Below are 17,208 nucleotides of genomic sequence, written 5' to 3'. Positions count from 1 at the left end.
CCTACGCAGAAAGGAATTCTACACAAAAGTGCATTTGTTAAAAAGAACATTTTTTTTTTACAAAAACTTGTTTTTTCTATTTCTAATTAACTTTTTTATTCTTTGTTCAAAATCGCCCGATATCTAATTTGGCATAATTTCTTTTATTAAAAAATCCGACGGTTTCTGTAAGAAAATTCCGTTTTTCCCCCTTTTTCAAACGGTTCCCTAGGGAACCCCGAAGGGGAGGAGGGGGTGCGACTTTTCGTAAAGTTGGGGCTGTCCCCTTTCGAATAGGGGGTTTAGTGGGGCCACGCCCCTCCCCCTCCGCCCCCCACCCCAAAAACGACCGACAAATAACTAAAGATTTCCCTTCAGTCATAGTTTTTTAAAAATATAAAGTTTGATGCCAACCGGGGTTTTTCAGTGGATATATAATTCATGTGAAATATAATATGAAAGTGTCTATTTAGCCAAGGAAAAAGCAAAGCAGTATAGGAAGGAAAAAGTAGCAGTAAAGTAAACACAACAAACATCGAGTAAATTTTTATTTGTGTCAAACAGAAGCTTTTTTTCCAATAATAAACGGTAAGCTGATTCAAGTCTACAGAGTTCACAAAATTAATTGAAAACTTGTATCAACCAAAGCATTGTTTATATTTGCTCAACAATGATTTTATTCAACTAACAATATTGTCAAATCAAGGTATTCGTTTTGTAATTATTAACTAATATACATTTGTCCCAACTAGAAGTCTTAAGTAAATTGCAGACTTTCGTGAACTATATATTTATTTCGCCATATCCAACTATGCCACTTGATCACTATAACCAAATCTTGGTTATTATAACTAAACCTTTTTCTGGGTGTATTGTCAAAAATTTGCTGTGCCAATACTTTGTTCCGGCAGTGTACGAATTCCCCAAAGAGTTTTTTGGGCAGTGATGCTGGAGGGACAGTCCTTGGAATATATAAATCTGGGTCGTTCCGGTTATGTAGACCCGACTGTCGTGGGAACGTGAAGGTTGAGATCGGTTTTTTGGCTGGTTTTATATTGATATTGGGGCCATTCCATTGTGACTAGTGCGACAATTTACTCCAGACTGTGATCAATTGTTAATTTTAACTATGTCGTCGGAACTTATGCAACAGCGAAATATATTCTTTAACATAAAACGATAACTAATGAATAAAATTGCTTTAAAAAAATACCCAACGATTTCTTAGTTTTATGTAACTATCATTTGAATGAATGTGACTGGTGGGACACTGAAATGAGCTCTATTTTACCCTTGTGCACTCAAAAATGAATTTTAGCAAAACTACTTAATTTTGACGAACGATGTATTTGTTGTAAAATATGAATTATACGCTTTCGTTTTCAATAAAAATTAGTTTTATATAATCTTCATAGAAATATTAAAAAAATGTTTAAAGTTGTGACTGGTGGGACATCTCCTTTTGACTAGTGTAAAATAATTATGCATGAAATAAAAGTTTCCATAGACAAAAATTACAATTTCTTTTGATTTTTTAAATATTTTCCCACAGGTTAATGAAATGTAGTCATTTCAAAAGAGGTAACTACTGAAATAGAGATAATTAGGACACATGAGTAGTGCACTTGCAAACAGCGTTTTGTGATTTTGGGCGTGTGTGAATCGGTAACAAAGTTCTATGGGGAAAGCTGTTGAATAATATTTTTACTATGGTGAGACAGTTTTGCCAATCTGCTGTGTGAAATTAAATCTTTTTCGACAGCAGTAAATTTTTGATAACCGCAGATTTATGCGGCATAAAATATTCCGAATCGAAGTAAAATTAATATATTAAGAAAACGTCTACCATCGTTGATTGCAGTTCATCAACTTAAGCTTTTATTTAACGAAAAATTACACACATAAACAATCTTTGCGATTGTCCAAATTTTCTATTCATTTGTCAAAAATTTCACTAGCCTCATAAGCTACTGAAATTTTATTCACCTCATAGTTGTCAAAAATTTACTCGCCGCGAACTTTGTTACCGATTCACACACGCTCTTTGTAATAGAAAGCCATAAATTTCAAAAAACGATTACGACAACAAGTATCATTTAAATTGAATATTTTATTTGGATAAATAAGAGACTTATAAAATTATAACATAACATAACATGACATAAGATAACATTAACAGTCTATACGGCCTAAAGCAGTTTTCTAAGTTCATCATAAGATGGATACTTTTGAAAGTTTATAAATAAGTATGATAGCTACTTTTCGAAGAAGAGTTAACATTTGATGCTATTTTCCAGAATATAAAAATATTTTGCACTGTCTTGTTAGTGGACATGAAACTATTTTAAAAACAGGTACGTAATCCACCAAAAACTAAAAATCGAAAAAATTTTACATAGCGCACTTTGCAAGTGGGCTACTCATATTTAAATTTATGTCGTTTTCCTCCTTTCAATGGAATGACCCATTGACAACAAAAGGCTACTTTAAACGCAAAGAAACTTTATTTTAAATAAGTATAATTTTTATAATTTAAAGGACCCTTAACTAGGGTTGCCAGATTTTTTATCAGTACGTTAGACTTTTTCATGCCAAAAAAATCAGCACTTTTCAGTACACTTTTATTCAAAGCAAAATTAAGAACGTAAGTAACTGATAATACTTTAAACAATATTTTGGCATATAAATAAAATATAGTTCATAAAAAAGGTGTTATTCATTTTAACATGGGTGTGCACATCATTGTACACTACGGTGGTCCAAAAACGCATGTGAAAAAGTAAAGTCAGAATTTGTATGCTCTCACCCCCTAGGATTGTTCTATACCGAAAACAATATACCCTTAAGTATTTTTTATTTTGAAATTAAAAACTATTTAGAGGTCACTCAAAGCGCTTCTGGAATCCTTTTTAAGAGTAACGAAAGCAAAAGCTAGTTCATACTAAAACAAGTAAGAAAGTCTAAGTTCGGGCGGAGCCGAACATTAAATACCCGGCGCAAGTATTAAATATATGTTTTCCACCTTTCCGAAAGCTACCGCTACATGATAAGCCGGGGTGTATACATTTTAAGTAAATTAGCGTCCTTAAATATCGAAATATTGAAATTTCAAGCATATCTGAAATTTACCGTTATATGAAAAGCGGCCTCAATTTTAGTCCGATTTCAACAATTTTCAACGGTTTGCTTTATGTGGCAAGCACAATAACCATACCGAGCTTGGTACAAATTGCTAGAACGGTTAGCGAGATACATATATGTGATCACAAGTGGGCGGTGCTACGCCCATTTTCCAAAATTTTGTCATAAACGTATTTCTTGGTAAAGAATTGTTGCAATCATCAATTTTGAATAAATTAGCTTCAATATTTACTGATTTATCGAAGATTTTGTATTTCTCTAAATTACCGTTATATGGGATGTGGGCGTGGTTATTGTAGCGGTTACCAAGATATACACATGTAACCATAAGTGGGCGTGGCTACGCCCATTTGCCAAAATTTTGTAATATTCTTATTTTTCGTCTAAAACTCATTGCAAACATCAATTTTGAGTGAATTATCTTCAGTAGTTACTAAAATATCGCAGTTTTCGTTTTTCTGAAAATTACCGTTATATGGGAGGTAGGCGTGGTTATTGTCCGATTTTTAAAATTTTCAGCCATTTAGTATGCTGTACTAAGGCCAACAACTGTGCCAAGTTTGGAAGAAATTGGTGCAGCGGTTACCAAGATATACACACTTAACCATAAGTGGGCGTGGCTACGCCCATTTTCCAAAAATTTATAATATTCATGTTTTCCGTCTGAAACTAATTGTAAGTATCAATTTTGAGTGAATTATCTTCAGTAGTTACTAAAATATCGCAGTTTTCGTATTTCTTAAAATTACCGTTATATGGGAGGTAGGCGTGGTTATTATCCGATTTCGCCCATTTTCAATACCATCCGTCCCACGCCCAAAAGAAGTTCACGTACCAAGTTTCGTTAAGATATCTCAATTTTTACTCGAGTTATCGTGTGCACAGACGGACGGACGGACGGACAGACAGTCACCGCTTAATTGATTTCTCTTTTCATTCTGATCATTTATGTATACATTTGTCTATATCTATCTCGATTCGTTTTGCCTGTTACAAACAACCGTTATGTGAACAAAGTTATAATACCCTTGTGCACAAGTGCGCTCGGGTATAAAAAAACGTTAAAATAATGTACTGTGGACTCACAGAGAGATCTTTTAGAAGGACTTTCAGCTCCTGAAATTATCTACTTGACACACATACATACATACATAGTATACATAGATAGATAGTTAGTTCGGTATGGCACTGCGACCAGTAGGTCCATTGTGCCCCTAGCTCATCACAACACCTCAACCAGACCCAGAGTGTCTATAAATTTCATAATAGACCCCGAGGACAGTGAGTGTATGTACTCCTCTCTTGGCCAGACGTGCCCTATGCTCCTATACCTCCTGCGTGCAACGGTCACACACTCCATAAGAAGGTGTAGAGGAGTCTCCTTGGCCGCATCGCAAAAGCGACACAGTTCGCTGGACCAGATACCTAGTTTATACAGGTGCCCTCTTAGCCTACAGTGTCCCGTCAGAAAACCTGTTGATAATTCTTAGTTTCTCTTTTGGGAGATCCATGAGTAGCCTGTATCTTACCAGATTGTAGCCTACTAATATGATTTTTGCCTGACGCTGGCCCATAGTGCCACGCCAGTGCAGTTCCCTCAGTTTGCAATTTTCCCTTCTGAGCAATTCCTGGTGTGCATAGTATCCCTGCAAACGTTTTTTTTTTAATTTTTAACTGACTTGTTACCGCATACCTTTGGGCCACGTGAGCCGATTTCGATAATTCTTTTTCTATCGGAAAGGTAGTGTCTCTGAGGTGATCACATACTAATTTGGTTAATATCCGATCATTGCATCATGAAGAAATTGTTTTGTTTTTTGCTTAAAAATTACTTGTAAAGAATTCGTAGATCTCATCCAGGAGTGATAGAATACAACACCAACATATGTACATAATAACACCCCGGCAAACCATTTTTTTTTTTTTTAATTTTAAAGAATTCATAAAGATGTCATCCAAGAATGATAGAATGCAATAATCAGCCGTCCTGGCGGCGATGACATTTGTGTATCACAAGTAAACAAAGCCGAAAAGGATATTAAAAGAAAAGAAAGAAGGTAAACGTGTTTTAACTGTGCTAAATTTTAAAAGTATACAATTTACAATAATTAATATGGAAAAGAGTCATCGACTAACTTTCGTTGCCTACGGTTGTGTCTTTGTGCGAGCGTATAGTTGTGTTTAACTCTGATATTAGTGTACAAACCGCTACTTAAGCACATATTAATATTTGTTATTGTATATTTTTCTCATACACGTGTTTCCTACGTGAAAGTGAAAAGTAGTTAATTGTAATCGGGTAAAATGCCCCATGGGGCCCTTAATCTAGGGGACAATAGATTTGCCTCTCTGGCAAATAGTCCCAAAGCTAAAAAAAAGCGTACAAACAAATCTTTAAACGATTTCCCGGAACTTCCAACCTCCTCAATCCCCTTTGAAAACCCCAAGTATGTAGTGATTTCGGCAGCAAATGATAAAAAACCATTAACGCAGTACTCATGCTTTGCAGTACATAGGTCGTTAAAAATTATCAGCAACGAAATTGAAAATATTTCAGAACTCCGAGACGGAAGTCTGTTGCTTCTTGTAAAGAACAAGACTGCCGCCAATAAGTTCATTGCAGCAAAAAATCTGCCGGGTTTATGTGAGATTAAATGCAAATTTCACGATAACCTAAACTACGTCAAGGGCACGATTTACGCCCCATGCTTAAGCACTATCCCCGATGAAGAAATTGTTAGAGAACTCGAATCCCAAGGTGTCGTAAGCATATATAAATTCACTAAGCTTATAGACGACAAACGCCAACCTTCCGGCGTAGTTTTACTGACTTTTGATTCCTACCACTTGCCCACGACAGTCGGGTCTACGTAACCGGAACGACCCAGATTTATATCTGGCCAAGGACTGTCACTCCAGCAACACTCCCCAAAAAGTCTTTGGGGAATTTGTATGCTGCTACAACAACAACAACGACAAACGCCAACCTTCTGGCGTAGTTTTACTGACTTTTGATTCCTACCACTTGCCGGAGTCGATCAATGTCTCCTGGTACAAAGTAAAAATCAGGGAGTATATCCCAAACCCGATGAGGTGTAAAAGTTGCCAGAAACTTGGTCACACGCAGAAACATTGCAAAAACAACCCCTCCTGTGTCAACTGCAACTTACCTCCCCACACGCCCGTCCAATGCGTGCGCACAAAGTGTGCAAATTGTGATGAAGAGCACCCCGCTAACTCAAACAAATGTACAAAGTTTTTGCAACAAAAAGAAATTTTAAAAATAAAAATACAAAGAAAATGCTCTATGAAACAAGCAAAAGACATATACAGCTCACAAATACCACGACCAATGATTTTTTCCTCATACTCTAATATTACGCAGAATAGACCTCCAGCAACCACATGTACTTCTCAAAATTCCATAACCCAATCAAAAACCAATAACTCCACAGCACCAACAATATTACAAGAAACTAGCGAAACAACATCCTCCAACACAAATAAACCCACTACTTCAAGAAATGCAACTACCAACAACTATACGTCCACAACCACCAGCAACGAAAGAAACATGACTCAGGTTCTCTCTAACCCCGTCTCCCCAATCTCACAACTTAGCCAAGACCTTTTGCGGAAAAATGACTATTTTTTTCTATCTCACCTTAATAAAGGTGATTTAGATTCAAATTAAAAAAAGAAAAAATATATTAATTGCCATAATGGTGTTTAATATACTCCATTGGAACATAAATGGCTACTACAACAACTTTAATGAACTCCAATTATTAATTAACGAATACTCACCATCAGTCCTTTCGATACAAGAAACACACTTGCCCGTAAATAAGCACGGCACAACACCCAAAAACTACATTAGCTACTTTCACAATTTAAATCATAACCATACAGGCAAACAGGGCATTGCAGTTATGGTAAAAAAGGATACTTCGCAAAAACAAATACAAATTCAATCTCCTTTATCAACAATAGCCATCGAATTAGATGTAGGGTTCCGTTTCACTATAATTTCCATTTATATACCGCCACATCAAAACTTCAGTCTGAAAGAGTTGCAAGATATTATACGCAGTTTTAACACGCCTATAATCATTACAGGCGACTTAAATGCCTGGAGCCCATTCTGGGGTTCAAACTCCACGAATCAAAGAGGTAAAATTCTAGAAGACTTGATTATGTTCGAAGACCTGATAGTACTAAACGACAACGCACCCACTCATTTTTCAACGTTCAAAACTTTTACCAATGTAGATGTAGTTCTATGTTCCGCCAATCTGGCTCCAAGGCTTAACAGCTCAACATTGGATCGCCTACATGGAAGTGACCACTTCCCTATCCTGACCAATCTCAGTACACCAAACACTAATTGTGGCAAACCGAAACCAAAATTTTTAATAAACAAAGCCGACTGGAAAAAATTTCAAACATTAACAGACAGCCTAATTTCAAAAACTCCACAAACCCGTAACATTAACAAAGAAGCCAAAAATATTGAGCGAACAATACGAACAGCCGCCCACTTTTCCATTCCCCAGACGCAACATAAAACACAAAAACATATTGTGCCGTACTGGTCCCCACACCTGTCCTTATTGAGAGAAATCAAATTTAAGTCATGGGAATCTTTCAAGAAAGATAGAACGGACTCTAACTTGCTTATCTATAAAAAGGCAAATGCACACTTCAAAAGATCTCTTAAGGAAGCCAAAAGAAAGTCCCTAGCGAAATTCACCACCTCAATAAATCCCAAAACAGACCCTAAACAAGTTTGGGCCAATATAAAAAGACTGACAGGGACTTACAATCCGCAATCAATTAAATTTATACACAGCAATGATGGTCCCATCTACCCCGCAAAAGATATTGCAGATGTTTTCTGCGCTTCGTGGTCTGAATACTCTAAAGATTCGAATTTCCACAGTGAATTTATCCAGGAAAAATATACTACTTTGGCGAAAGTCTATAAAAACACCAACCTCTCTGCAAACGCGGAAGGATTGGAGAACCCTATTTCCACATTCGAATTTGAAATGACAATCGGTTCTATGAAAGGTAAGACTCCTGGAAGGGACCGAATTTCCTACCCATTAATAAAAAATCTTTCTGGACAAACAAAAAACAGAGTCGTACACCTTTTTAACGAAATTTTAAACCAAGGAAACTACCCACAAAGTTGGAAGCATGCTATCGTTGTCCCCATACCTAAGCCACACCAGCGCCATACAACCGTTTCAGGCTTCAGGCCCATCTCTCTACTGTCCTGCCTGAGTAAAACCTTAGAGAAAATAGTAGCAAAGCGCTTAATGTGGTACGCGATGACAAACGGTTTAATATGCACCAATCAGTTTGCCTTTAAGGAAGGACAAAATACTTTGGATGCTCTACTTCTATTTGAAAACTTTACAAGAAGAGCTCTAGCTACTAAAAACCATATTTCAGTGCTTAGTCTCGATTTCGAGAAAGCATACGATCGAATTGGAATTCATGTTGTTTTAAAAAAGTTATCAGACTGGAAAATAGGCACTAGGATCTACAATTTTGTAAAGTCGTTCTTAAGCAATCGCACTTTTTGCGTCAAAATCAACAACAAATATGCAAAAACCAGAAAGCTATTCAACGGCATCCCACAAGGATCGCCTCTGTCCGTAATATTATTTATCATTGCGTTTGATGATATTAATAAAATATTCTTAAGCCAAAAATCTATTTCTCACATTACTTACGCGGATGATGTATTGTTATTCACGAAATGCAAAGATTTGACGACTGCTCACATTAGTTTTGTAAAAATGTTAAGTGATATTTCGAAATGGTCCAATATCTCTGGAGCTAACATATCCATCACAAAATGTAAAACTATGCATATTTGCAATAAACAAAGATGCACGTCACCAAATCTTACATTTAATTCTCAGACAATTGATAGTTGTAACAGCTTACGTGTATTAGGTATAATATTCGATAAGAAACTTACTTTTAGAGAGCATTGTACATACGTTAAGAAAGAGTTAATTACACGTTTAAATGTAATAAAATATCTTTCCTCTAAATACTGTATGGTTCACACCGTTACATTGGTAAACATCGTGAGGGCTTTGATTTTGTCAAAAATAGACTACGGGTTGGCTATTTATGGACACTGTGCGAAACGCAATTTGAAACTTATAACCCCAGCCTACCACACTGCCGCAAGAAGGAGCCTACGCGCATTCCCAACGTCGCCAACTAAATGCATTTTGATGGAAGCAGGACTACCGTCCATTGATGAAAGAGTCCATTTCAACACAAGCAGGATTATCACAAAAATTCTATCTAGCTGCAACACCCTTCTGCAAGATGCGGTCAAAAACGCTGTGACAAGGAAAAGGGAAAGTAGAAACCAAAAATCTGCGGTGGAAAGAGTTGTAGAGGCTGCAAGGACACTGGAAATTCCCATCTCTCTAACTAAAACCAAATTCCATCGACCTCCACCCTGGCAATGTTTCGAACCGATCATGGTACTCAATATGGCTAAATACTCAAAAGTAAATACAGCACCTACAGCTTTTCGGAAAATCTTCCTCGAACTCACCACCCCTTTTAGAGAGATGCAATGGAAACTCTTATATACTGACGGGTCAAAGAATCCCTCGGCAACTGCATATGCCGTTGTCGACGAATACCAGAACACAATTGCCGCGGGTCTCCTACACCCATTCTGTTCGGCATATACAGCTGAGGTAGTAGCGATTTACGAGGCTGTTAAATTTGCAATCCAATCGAGAGATAAACATGTCATTGTAACCGATAGTCTGTCAACGATGAAATCTCTTTCAAATGACAAAAATAATAATCATTTAATGATTGTCATTAAAAATATGCTCATGGAAAATAAAAACAGAATAAAGATTATGTGGAGCCCTAGTCACGTCGGAATTGACGGCAATGAGACTGCAGATCGTAGAGCGAAACTTGCATCTGAACAACCCCTAGTGACATCAAAATGGATGTTAAAACAAGACATTTATAGGCACATAAGCTCAGTAATGTTCTTAAAAAAACAGAACGAGTGGAAAAACTTTCGTCATCACTACTCAGATATGAATATAGGAAGCAAAAGCCCCAACCTTCCCCTCGATGTTAGTTGTAGCGAATTAAAGTCATTTATTCGCCTCAGAATCGGACATACAGTCATCTCCCACAGCCACATTCTCACGGGAGCTCCACCACCTCTATGCTCCTATTGCGGTTCTAACCACCTCACCGTCTGCCACTTGTTAGATAGTTGCCCAAACTTCACCGCTACAAGAACGGCACTTTTTGACAATATCAAACCTTCTAGTCTACTAAGGAAAACTGAGTCCGATAAAATAAAATTAGTTAATGAGTTTCTGAAAATTACTGACTTAAAAAAATTTATATAAAGTAAATTCGATATTAACTATAATCATAAGTATATATGTACCCTAAATCGCACTATCCTTAATCTAAACCCATATACTTAGTATAAGAGAGCCGAAGGCCTTGGATGCTAGTGCTCCCATTTTGTGTAAACAAGTGATTCATCACTTGCTTTCAATTAAATAATAATAATAATAAATAATATGGAAAATATGAAAAAATTGTGACTCTTGTGCAAGTATTAGTGAATTTCAGTGCATTTAAAGTCTCTGAGGCATCGTTTACTTGTGGACTAGAATTGTCAAAATCGGCAAACCCAAAATAGTGGTATGTCAGATGGCGCCGCCTGTGTTCGCTGCATCGTGGACCTCATCCAATTTTTCGCCGAATTTCCTAAAATGAATTAGACTGTGCACTCTATTATTCTTTTACGAAATTTCGGAAGAATATCGGTAAAGCAATAAGAAATAATGAAGAATTTCTTGCAGATTTTTTTAGAATTTTCTTTATTTTTCATACAGAGATTTCTTTACGAGTTCGTATGAGCCACTTTATTTACTTTTCTCTGAAGATTCGTAAAAAAATCGTTACAGGAATGAGATACTTCAAAAGATTTCAGGAACTTTGGTTTGCAGGGATGTACATAGGTGTCATGATTCAATTCAATAATAAAAAATAAAATAATCGAATTATGTGTATGCATCAAAAATGTATAGTTTATGTACTTACCAGCTTCATCATCGCAACAAACAGTGCAGCTGCAGTTTGTAGCGTGTGGAGTCAAGATTCCGTCATCTATTAAGGATTGCAAGGATTTGCCACCATACTTAATGGAACGCTTCCAATCTTTGCTCGAACCTCGTCCACATACATTTTCAAACTCGCTGGGTGTGTACCATTTATCCTTGTATTTGACACAGCGTCCACGACCTCCTGATCCCAACTTACTTCGATACAAATCAGCGCTGGTTGTCTTACAACGAATGGGAAATACCTCCATATGGGTAGTTTCGGCCCAATTGACTCCAGTCCCCGACCCGCAACCAGAGCCAGCACCCTGAGTCGGATGTTCACTGGTTCCAGTACTATCGTGACTATTATTACTGCCAGAACCATCATGATTGATTCCAACACCACCACCGGCACCACCTCCTCCGGTCGTTTGCTGGATGACAATTGTCTTCAGATCTCCCCCCATGCTGCCAACAACTGGGCTGCTCGATATATAGCCGTTATCGACACAAAGCATTTGCTTGAAATGCGGCAATTGGTCCGGTGTGATCACATTAAAGGAGGCTCCAGTGATCATAGAGCCTATCGGCAGGGATACCGGTACTGAGACCACACCCCCACTACCGCCACTATTCTCATTAGAGGTCACCATTCGCACCTTTGTATCCAGCTTTAAGTTTTACAATTAAAAAATCGTATAATTAACAAACGCGAAAGTAAGAGAAAAAAAGAGAAAAAATTGTGTACACATCAATTGCGCTGTTGAAGACAGAAGGCCGCACGCAACGGAAAGGGGTGTAAGTAGCGAGCGCGGGAAGGGGCTGAGCGCAAACTTGTGTTAGGAACGCCACGCCGCCAGCATTAAAATTTTTTGTAATTACCTGGTGACCAGAACTCTCCAAAATCACCTCTTCCTTAACAACGTCGCGTGCTTCGTCATTGAGACCACCCAGATCTTTTACATCACGTATCCTGCCTAGATGAAGCTCAGCAGAATCGACCTGTTCCATCGTTGCACTATACTTTTTTCACACTAAATTTTACTTGTAAAAGGTGCTCTGGGATTCTCACAGCACTCTCCACCGATTTTTGATGAATTCGCGTTAAGTTTGTTCAGCAAAGTTTTTTACTCGTTAGTTTTGTAAACAATAAATCACATTTTGCTTATAAATAAAATTTTGTGGAAAATATTAACTGAACATGACATTTCTTGATAACAAAGGGTTTGTTTGATTTGTGGCCGCTCAAACAAAAATTTGACATTTGGAAAGCGACTTCTTTCGGATCGCTTCCAATTCCGAGACTGTTGCCATATTAAACTGCAGCGAAATGTACATACATATGTATACTCCCTAAGTTCTTTGGCATAAGTGCAGAATACGGCACGTTAAGCTAGAACAAAACGTGATCCGCCTTTTTTCCTCATTTTAATGGTATACAATTTTTTTGGTGCAAACTTATATTTTCGGTGCTACGGAGGGGCGAAAGGGAATTTTCGAAAATTTAAAATGGCTATATTTCGAAAAATTCCCGACCGAATTTAAAAAAATTAGTATCGTTAGAAAGGTATCCCTTTTTTCTAATATACACATTTTTATAATTTATGTGCATAAATTTTAAGAAAACTCATTTAATAGAAAAATATTTTATATTTCTAGGAAAAACCAGTTTTACTAAAAAATATGGCTAAATAATGATGCACCAAACTATACTACGTTTATACGCACGTATTATTTGCAAATAACAATTTGCAAAATGGTAAAATTTGCCGTATAAACGATGAGTTAATGTTTTATTTGCAAATAACTAAATCACGCAAATAAGTATTGATTAGTGGTACTATTTGCAAATAAGGGCAAGACGCTGCCATGCTTAGGTTAATTTTCCTTTTCGATGATCATCTTAGGGCCGTTTACTCAATATGTGGTTAAAACTAATCTCCGTTTAAACATCATTATCGACGATTTCGACATCATGCATATAACATGTGATTGATAAAGCAGTCGTTGTATCTAACCGGAGCTTCCACCTCCGATTTGTGCTAATCAGACATTGAACAACCGGCCCTTATTGCCTTTTTATAATCAAGACATTTTTTGGTAATAAAATTCTCCGGTCACAAAATCTTTAGTAACGTGCAGAATAGACCTGTAAGTGACCATCAAGCAAAGGTCCAGGAATTTGCAGGTATAGTAGCCGAGATTTTCTTTCTTCAATCTAAGCCTAAGGGCCGGTTGTTCAATTACTGGTTATCACTACCACTACACTATCGACGATTTCGACATCATGCATGTAACATGTGATCGATAAAGCAGTAGTTGTGCTTAACCGGAGTTTCTACCTCCGATTTGTGCTAATCGGACATTGAACAACCGGCCCTAAGTGGGAGGTTCTACCACCCTTTGTTTCTTTGCTAGAGCTTCTCAAATTTTGCAAAATCGCGATTCTTTGACACTGACCTTGTTTTTCTTAAAATCTGGAGCTGACGGAATTTTTATGCTTACGTCAAAAATAGCGTTAACATTAGCTGCATCAAATTTATTTCTATTTTTGTTGGCGTGTGTAATAACTATTGTTAAATAGCCAACACCCGCATGTTTGCGGCGCCTTCAAACACCTCTCGAACTGTAAAACAATGACTCAATTCTATTCTACGCATATCTATAATACGAATTTCAAGCAAATCAGACCATAAATAAGAATTTTTGGAATAGATCGGTCCCTGGTCCAACTATCAGAAAAAGAGTATCCAATATTTTAACCCTGACAATAAGCTACCTACGTGCCAAGTTTCAAGCAAATCACACCATAAATAAGATTTTTTCCAATAGATCGGTATCTGGTCCACCTCTCAGAAAAAGTAATTTAGGCAAAAGGCTACCTACGTACCAAATGCATTTTTTAGCGTACTCGACCCCTGCCCCACGTATCGGAAAAATTAAAACTTTGTGCACTCCTTCTAAACACCTTTCCAAAAAAGCAGCAACCATTCGAATCGGTTATGAAACATATTTAGGAGAAAATTGTTCCCAATTGATTCATGTTCACAATCAATTTCACAATTATCCGAAATTGTCCAAGCTTCACAACGAATTTTTCACCTTAACATTGCCCAAAATCATCAAAACGTGCGATAAAATACAAAATTTCGTCGAAAAAAATGCGTGTGTAACACCGTACATATGATAGAAGTGAAACTTCTTAACAATTTCTTTACAATTTCGAGAAAGTAGAGAATTTCGTTTACTTGGGAACCAGTATTAACACCGATAATAATGTCAGCATTGAAATCCAACGTAGAATCACTCTTGCCAACAAGTGCTACTTTGGACTGAGTAGGCAATTCAGGAGTAAAGTCCTCTCTCGACGTATGAAAACCACGCTCTATAAGTCACTCATCATGCCCGTGCTGGTATATGGCGCAGAAGCATGGACAATGACAACATCCGATGAGGCGGCTCTTGGGGTGTTTGAGAGAAAGATTTTGCGGAAGATTTACGGTCCTTTACGCGTTGGCGAAGGCGAGTACCGCAGACGATGGAACGATGAGCTGTATGAGCTTTACAACGATATGGACATAGTGCAGCGAATTAAAATACAGCGGCTCCGCTGGCTTGGTCATGTTGTTCGAATGGACACCGACGCTCCAGCTCTGAAAGTATTCAACTCGGAACCCGCTGGTGGTAGCAGAGGAAGAGGGAGGCCCCCACTACGATGGAAAGATCAGGTGGAGAAGGACTTGGCTTCACTTGGCGTTTCCAATTGGCGTCAGTTGGCACAGAGGAGAAACGACTGGCGTGCTTTGCTGAACTCGGCCAAAATCGCTTAGGCGGTTACAACGCCAAAAAAGAAGAAAGAAGAAGAAACTTCTTAAAAAAGGTGTGAGTCCCAGGTACCTACTCACGAAATTGGATGTGTAAACATATGATTACGGTTCGGCAAACCATTAGGCGATTGAGTTACATACATAGGTTTGGTTAGAAATCAAACAATTATTTCATTTCATCTTATTGATTTTCTGATATACATACATATAATTTATTTATTCATTTTCCGGTAACACCACCTTATATGAATTCGCGCTTCTAGCATCCATAGGACCGGGTTGTAATGGAAGTAATTGTATGTTTAACAAATAAATGAAAATGTTTATAATGCAATCAATAGATCCTTACGAATTCGCCATTACCAAGGCACTAAGGAACATACGCACTTTTGTTTGCAAAATGCATTTATTTAAGTTGAAAGAAGACAAATTCCTTTGCTCGGCATTTATTCTTACTCGCTTTCTATCTTCCGAGGCGAATTTATATATTCTTATCACGAATTCATATATTCTTGTGGTAGCAAGAGATTAAAAACATAAAATTACCTTATAAATTAAAAGCATAAGTATAACATGTATGCGTAGTCCAATTCACGAAATCATTTCATCGATCTGAGTTAAAACTAAGTGCATAAACTCTATTTCGCCTTAATTGTAATTCATTCAGTTTCTACTCAAACGCATGAAATGATTTCATGAATTGGCCTGCGCATAATGGTAGTAAATGACAGAATGAATTACAACAAACACATGCTTTTGACATAATGCAAGCCGAAAACGTTGGTTCCAATCAATCCGCAATCAAGTTGAACGTTTTGCCCACAAACATTGCAAATCTCATTGTAAAATCTCATTTTTACAATTTCATAGTTTCGGCTTACATTTATAAAAATCAACAAAAGCACGTACCTATTTCAGCTGAGTTATCCATTTTCGTTTATTTAGTTTACAAAATAAACGCAAATTAAATGAGTTTGTACAACATGGCCATTAATGTAGCGATAAGTTGTACAACTTGCCAGAAAATCCACATTTTTTGATCTTTCATACAACCAAGCCATAAATTGATTCAACAGGCCCACAAACGGTGCAATCTAGAGCAAAACAACACGAAGTTGAACCGCCGGTCGCTACGTTTATGACTTTCTTTAAGAAACATCGGGCGAAAATTTCAACTGCTCCTGTAACACTACCTTATATAAGTTGGCCTTGCATCATCCTCACATATGTATGTTCATCAGAGTATCCTTGTATTAAGATAGCGAGAGCACAAAACTACTCTAGAAAATTCCACGCACAATAACAAACATGAACAAATGTACAACAAACACATAATTTTTGCCAATCAGTACAGGTCGCATTTATTACTACGTTTATACGCACGCATTATTGGCAAATAACAATTTGCAAAATGGTAAACTTTGCCGTATAAACGCTGAGTTAATTTTTTATTTGCAAATAACTAAATCACGCAAATAAGTATTGATTAGTGGTACTATTTGCAAATAAGCGCAAGACGCTGCCCTTAGGGCCGATTACTCAATGTCTGGTTTAACACTAATCTGCGGTTAAACATAGTTATCGACGTTACAGACTCCCCGTTGTATGCATGGAGTCGAAGACGTCGATAACGCTGTTTAACCGCAGATTAGTGTTAACCAGACTTGAGTAACCGGCCCTTAGTGTATAATTAAAATGTAGTTTATAATAGTTGTGTTTGTTTACAAATTATCCAGTAACTTGCCAGCAACTCTCCAGTAATTTTATTTCTAAGAATTCAGTCTTATAGAAAAAATGTACAAGAAAGTACGCGAACGCTATTCCAGTAATAATTTGCAAGTTTCATGAACCGCTGATAAATTGGTTGTTTATTCGCAGCATATTCCTAATAAAACAATATATTTTATTGCTAGTTTCTTAGTGTAAATATGTTAATTTTGCGAATTTCCACAATAAAAACCCACAAACAGTGTCCTTATTAGTTTAAATTTTATCCAGCAACATGCGATCAGCTGTTTTTCGTACTGGCGAATTCTTACAAGTAAAAATTTATCCAGTAAAAAATTGCAACTTCAACTGTCATTTTTCGCTCTCCCTCTTTCCCCTACTTTGCAAGCTTTTGCGTACGA

The 17,208-nt window shown here is 37.1% G+C and overlaps 2 protein-coding genes across 3 annotated transcripts in view; one reads left to right on the top strand and one right to left on the bottom strand.

The window, feature by feature from the left end:
* The window catches only part of LOC118738724 (deformed epidermal autoregulatory factor 1), a 51,758-nt gene extending 39,257 nt beyond the window's left edge, over nt 1–12,501 (bottom strand). The window contains exons 1-2 of one of the 2 annotated variants that reach the window (XM_036469652.1): nt 12,135–12,501; nt 11,251–11,923 (exon numbers count right to left, since the gene is read on the bottom strand). In XM_036469652.1, the coding sequence (XP_036325545.1) occupies nt 11,251–11,923; nt 12,135–12,263 (802 nt within the window). In that variant the 5' untranslated portion in view covers nt 12,264–12,501. The remainder of the gene's footprint in view (nt 1–11,250; nt 11,924–12,134) is intronic. The other variant, XM_036469653.1, reaches the window with a different exon arrangement.
* LOC118738723 (tudor domain-containing protein 3) overlaps nt 1–17,208 on the top strand; it is a gene marked incomplete in the record, with an annotated part of 227,242 nt that overhangs the window by 72,641 nt on the left and 137,393 nt on the right.

This window comes from Rhagoletis pomonella, unplaced genomic scaffold (assembly GCF_013731165.1).
Source record: "Rhagoletis pomonella isolate Grant_MI unplaced genomic scaffold, Rhpom_1.0 Rhpom_scaffold_00005, whole genome shotgun sequence".
NCBI lineage: Eukaryota > Metazoa > Arthropoda > Insecta > Diptera > Tephritidae > Rhagoletis > Rhagoletis pomonella.
The sequence above is the reverse complement of the archived record's forward strand: the minus strand, read 5'-3'. Positions and strand labels throughout refer to the sequence as shown.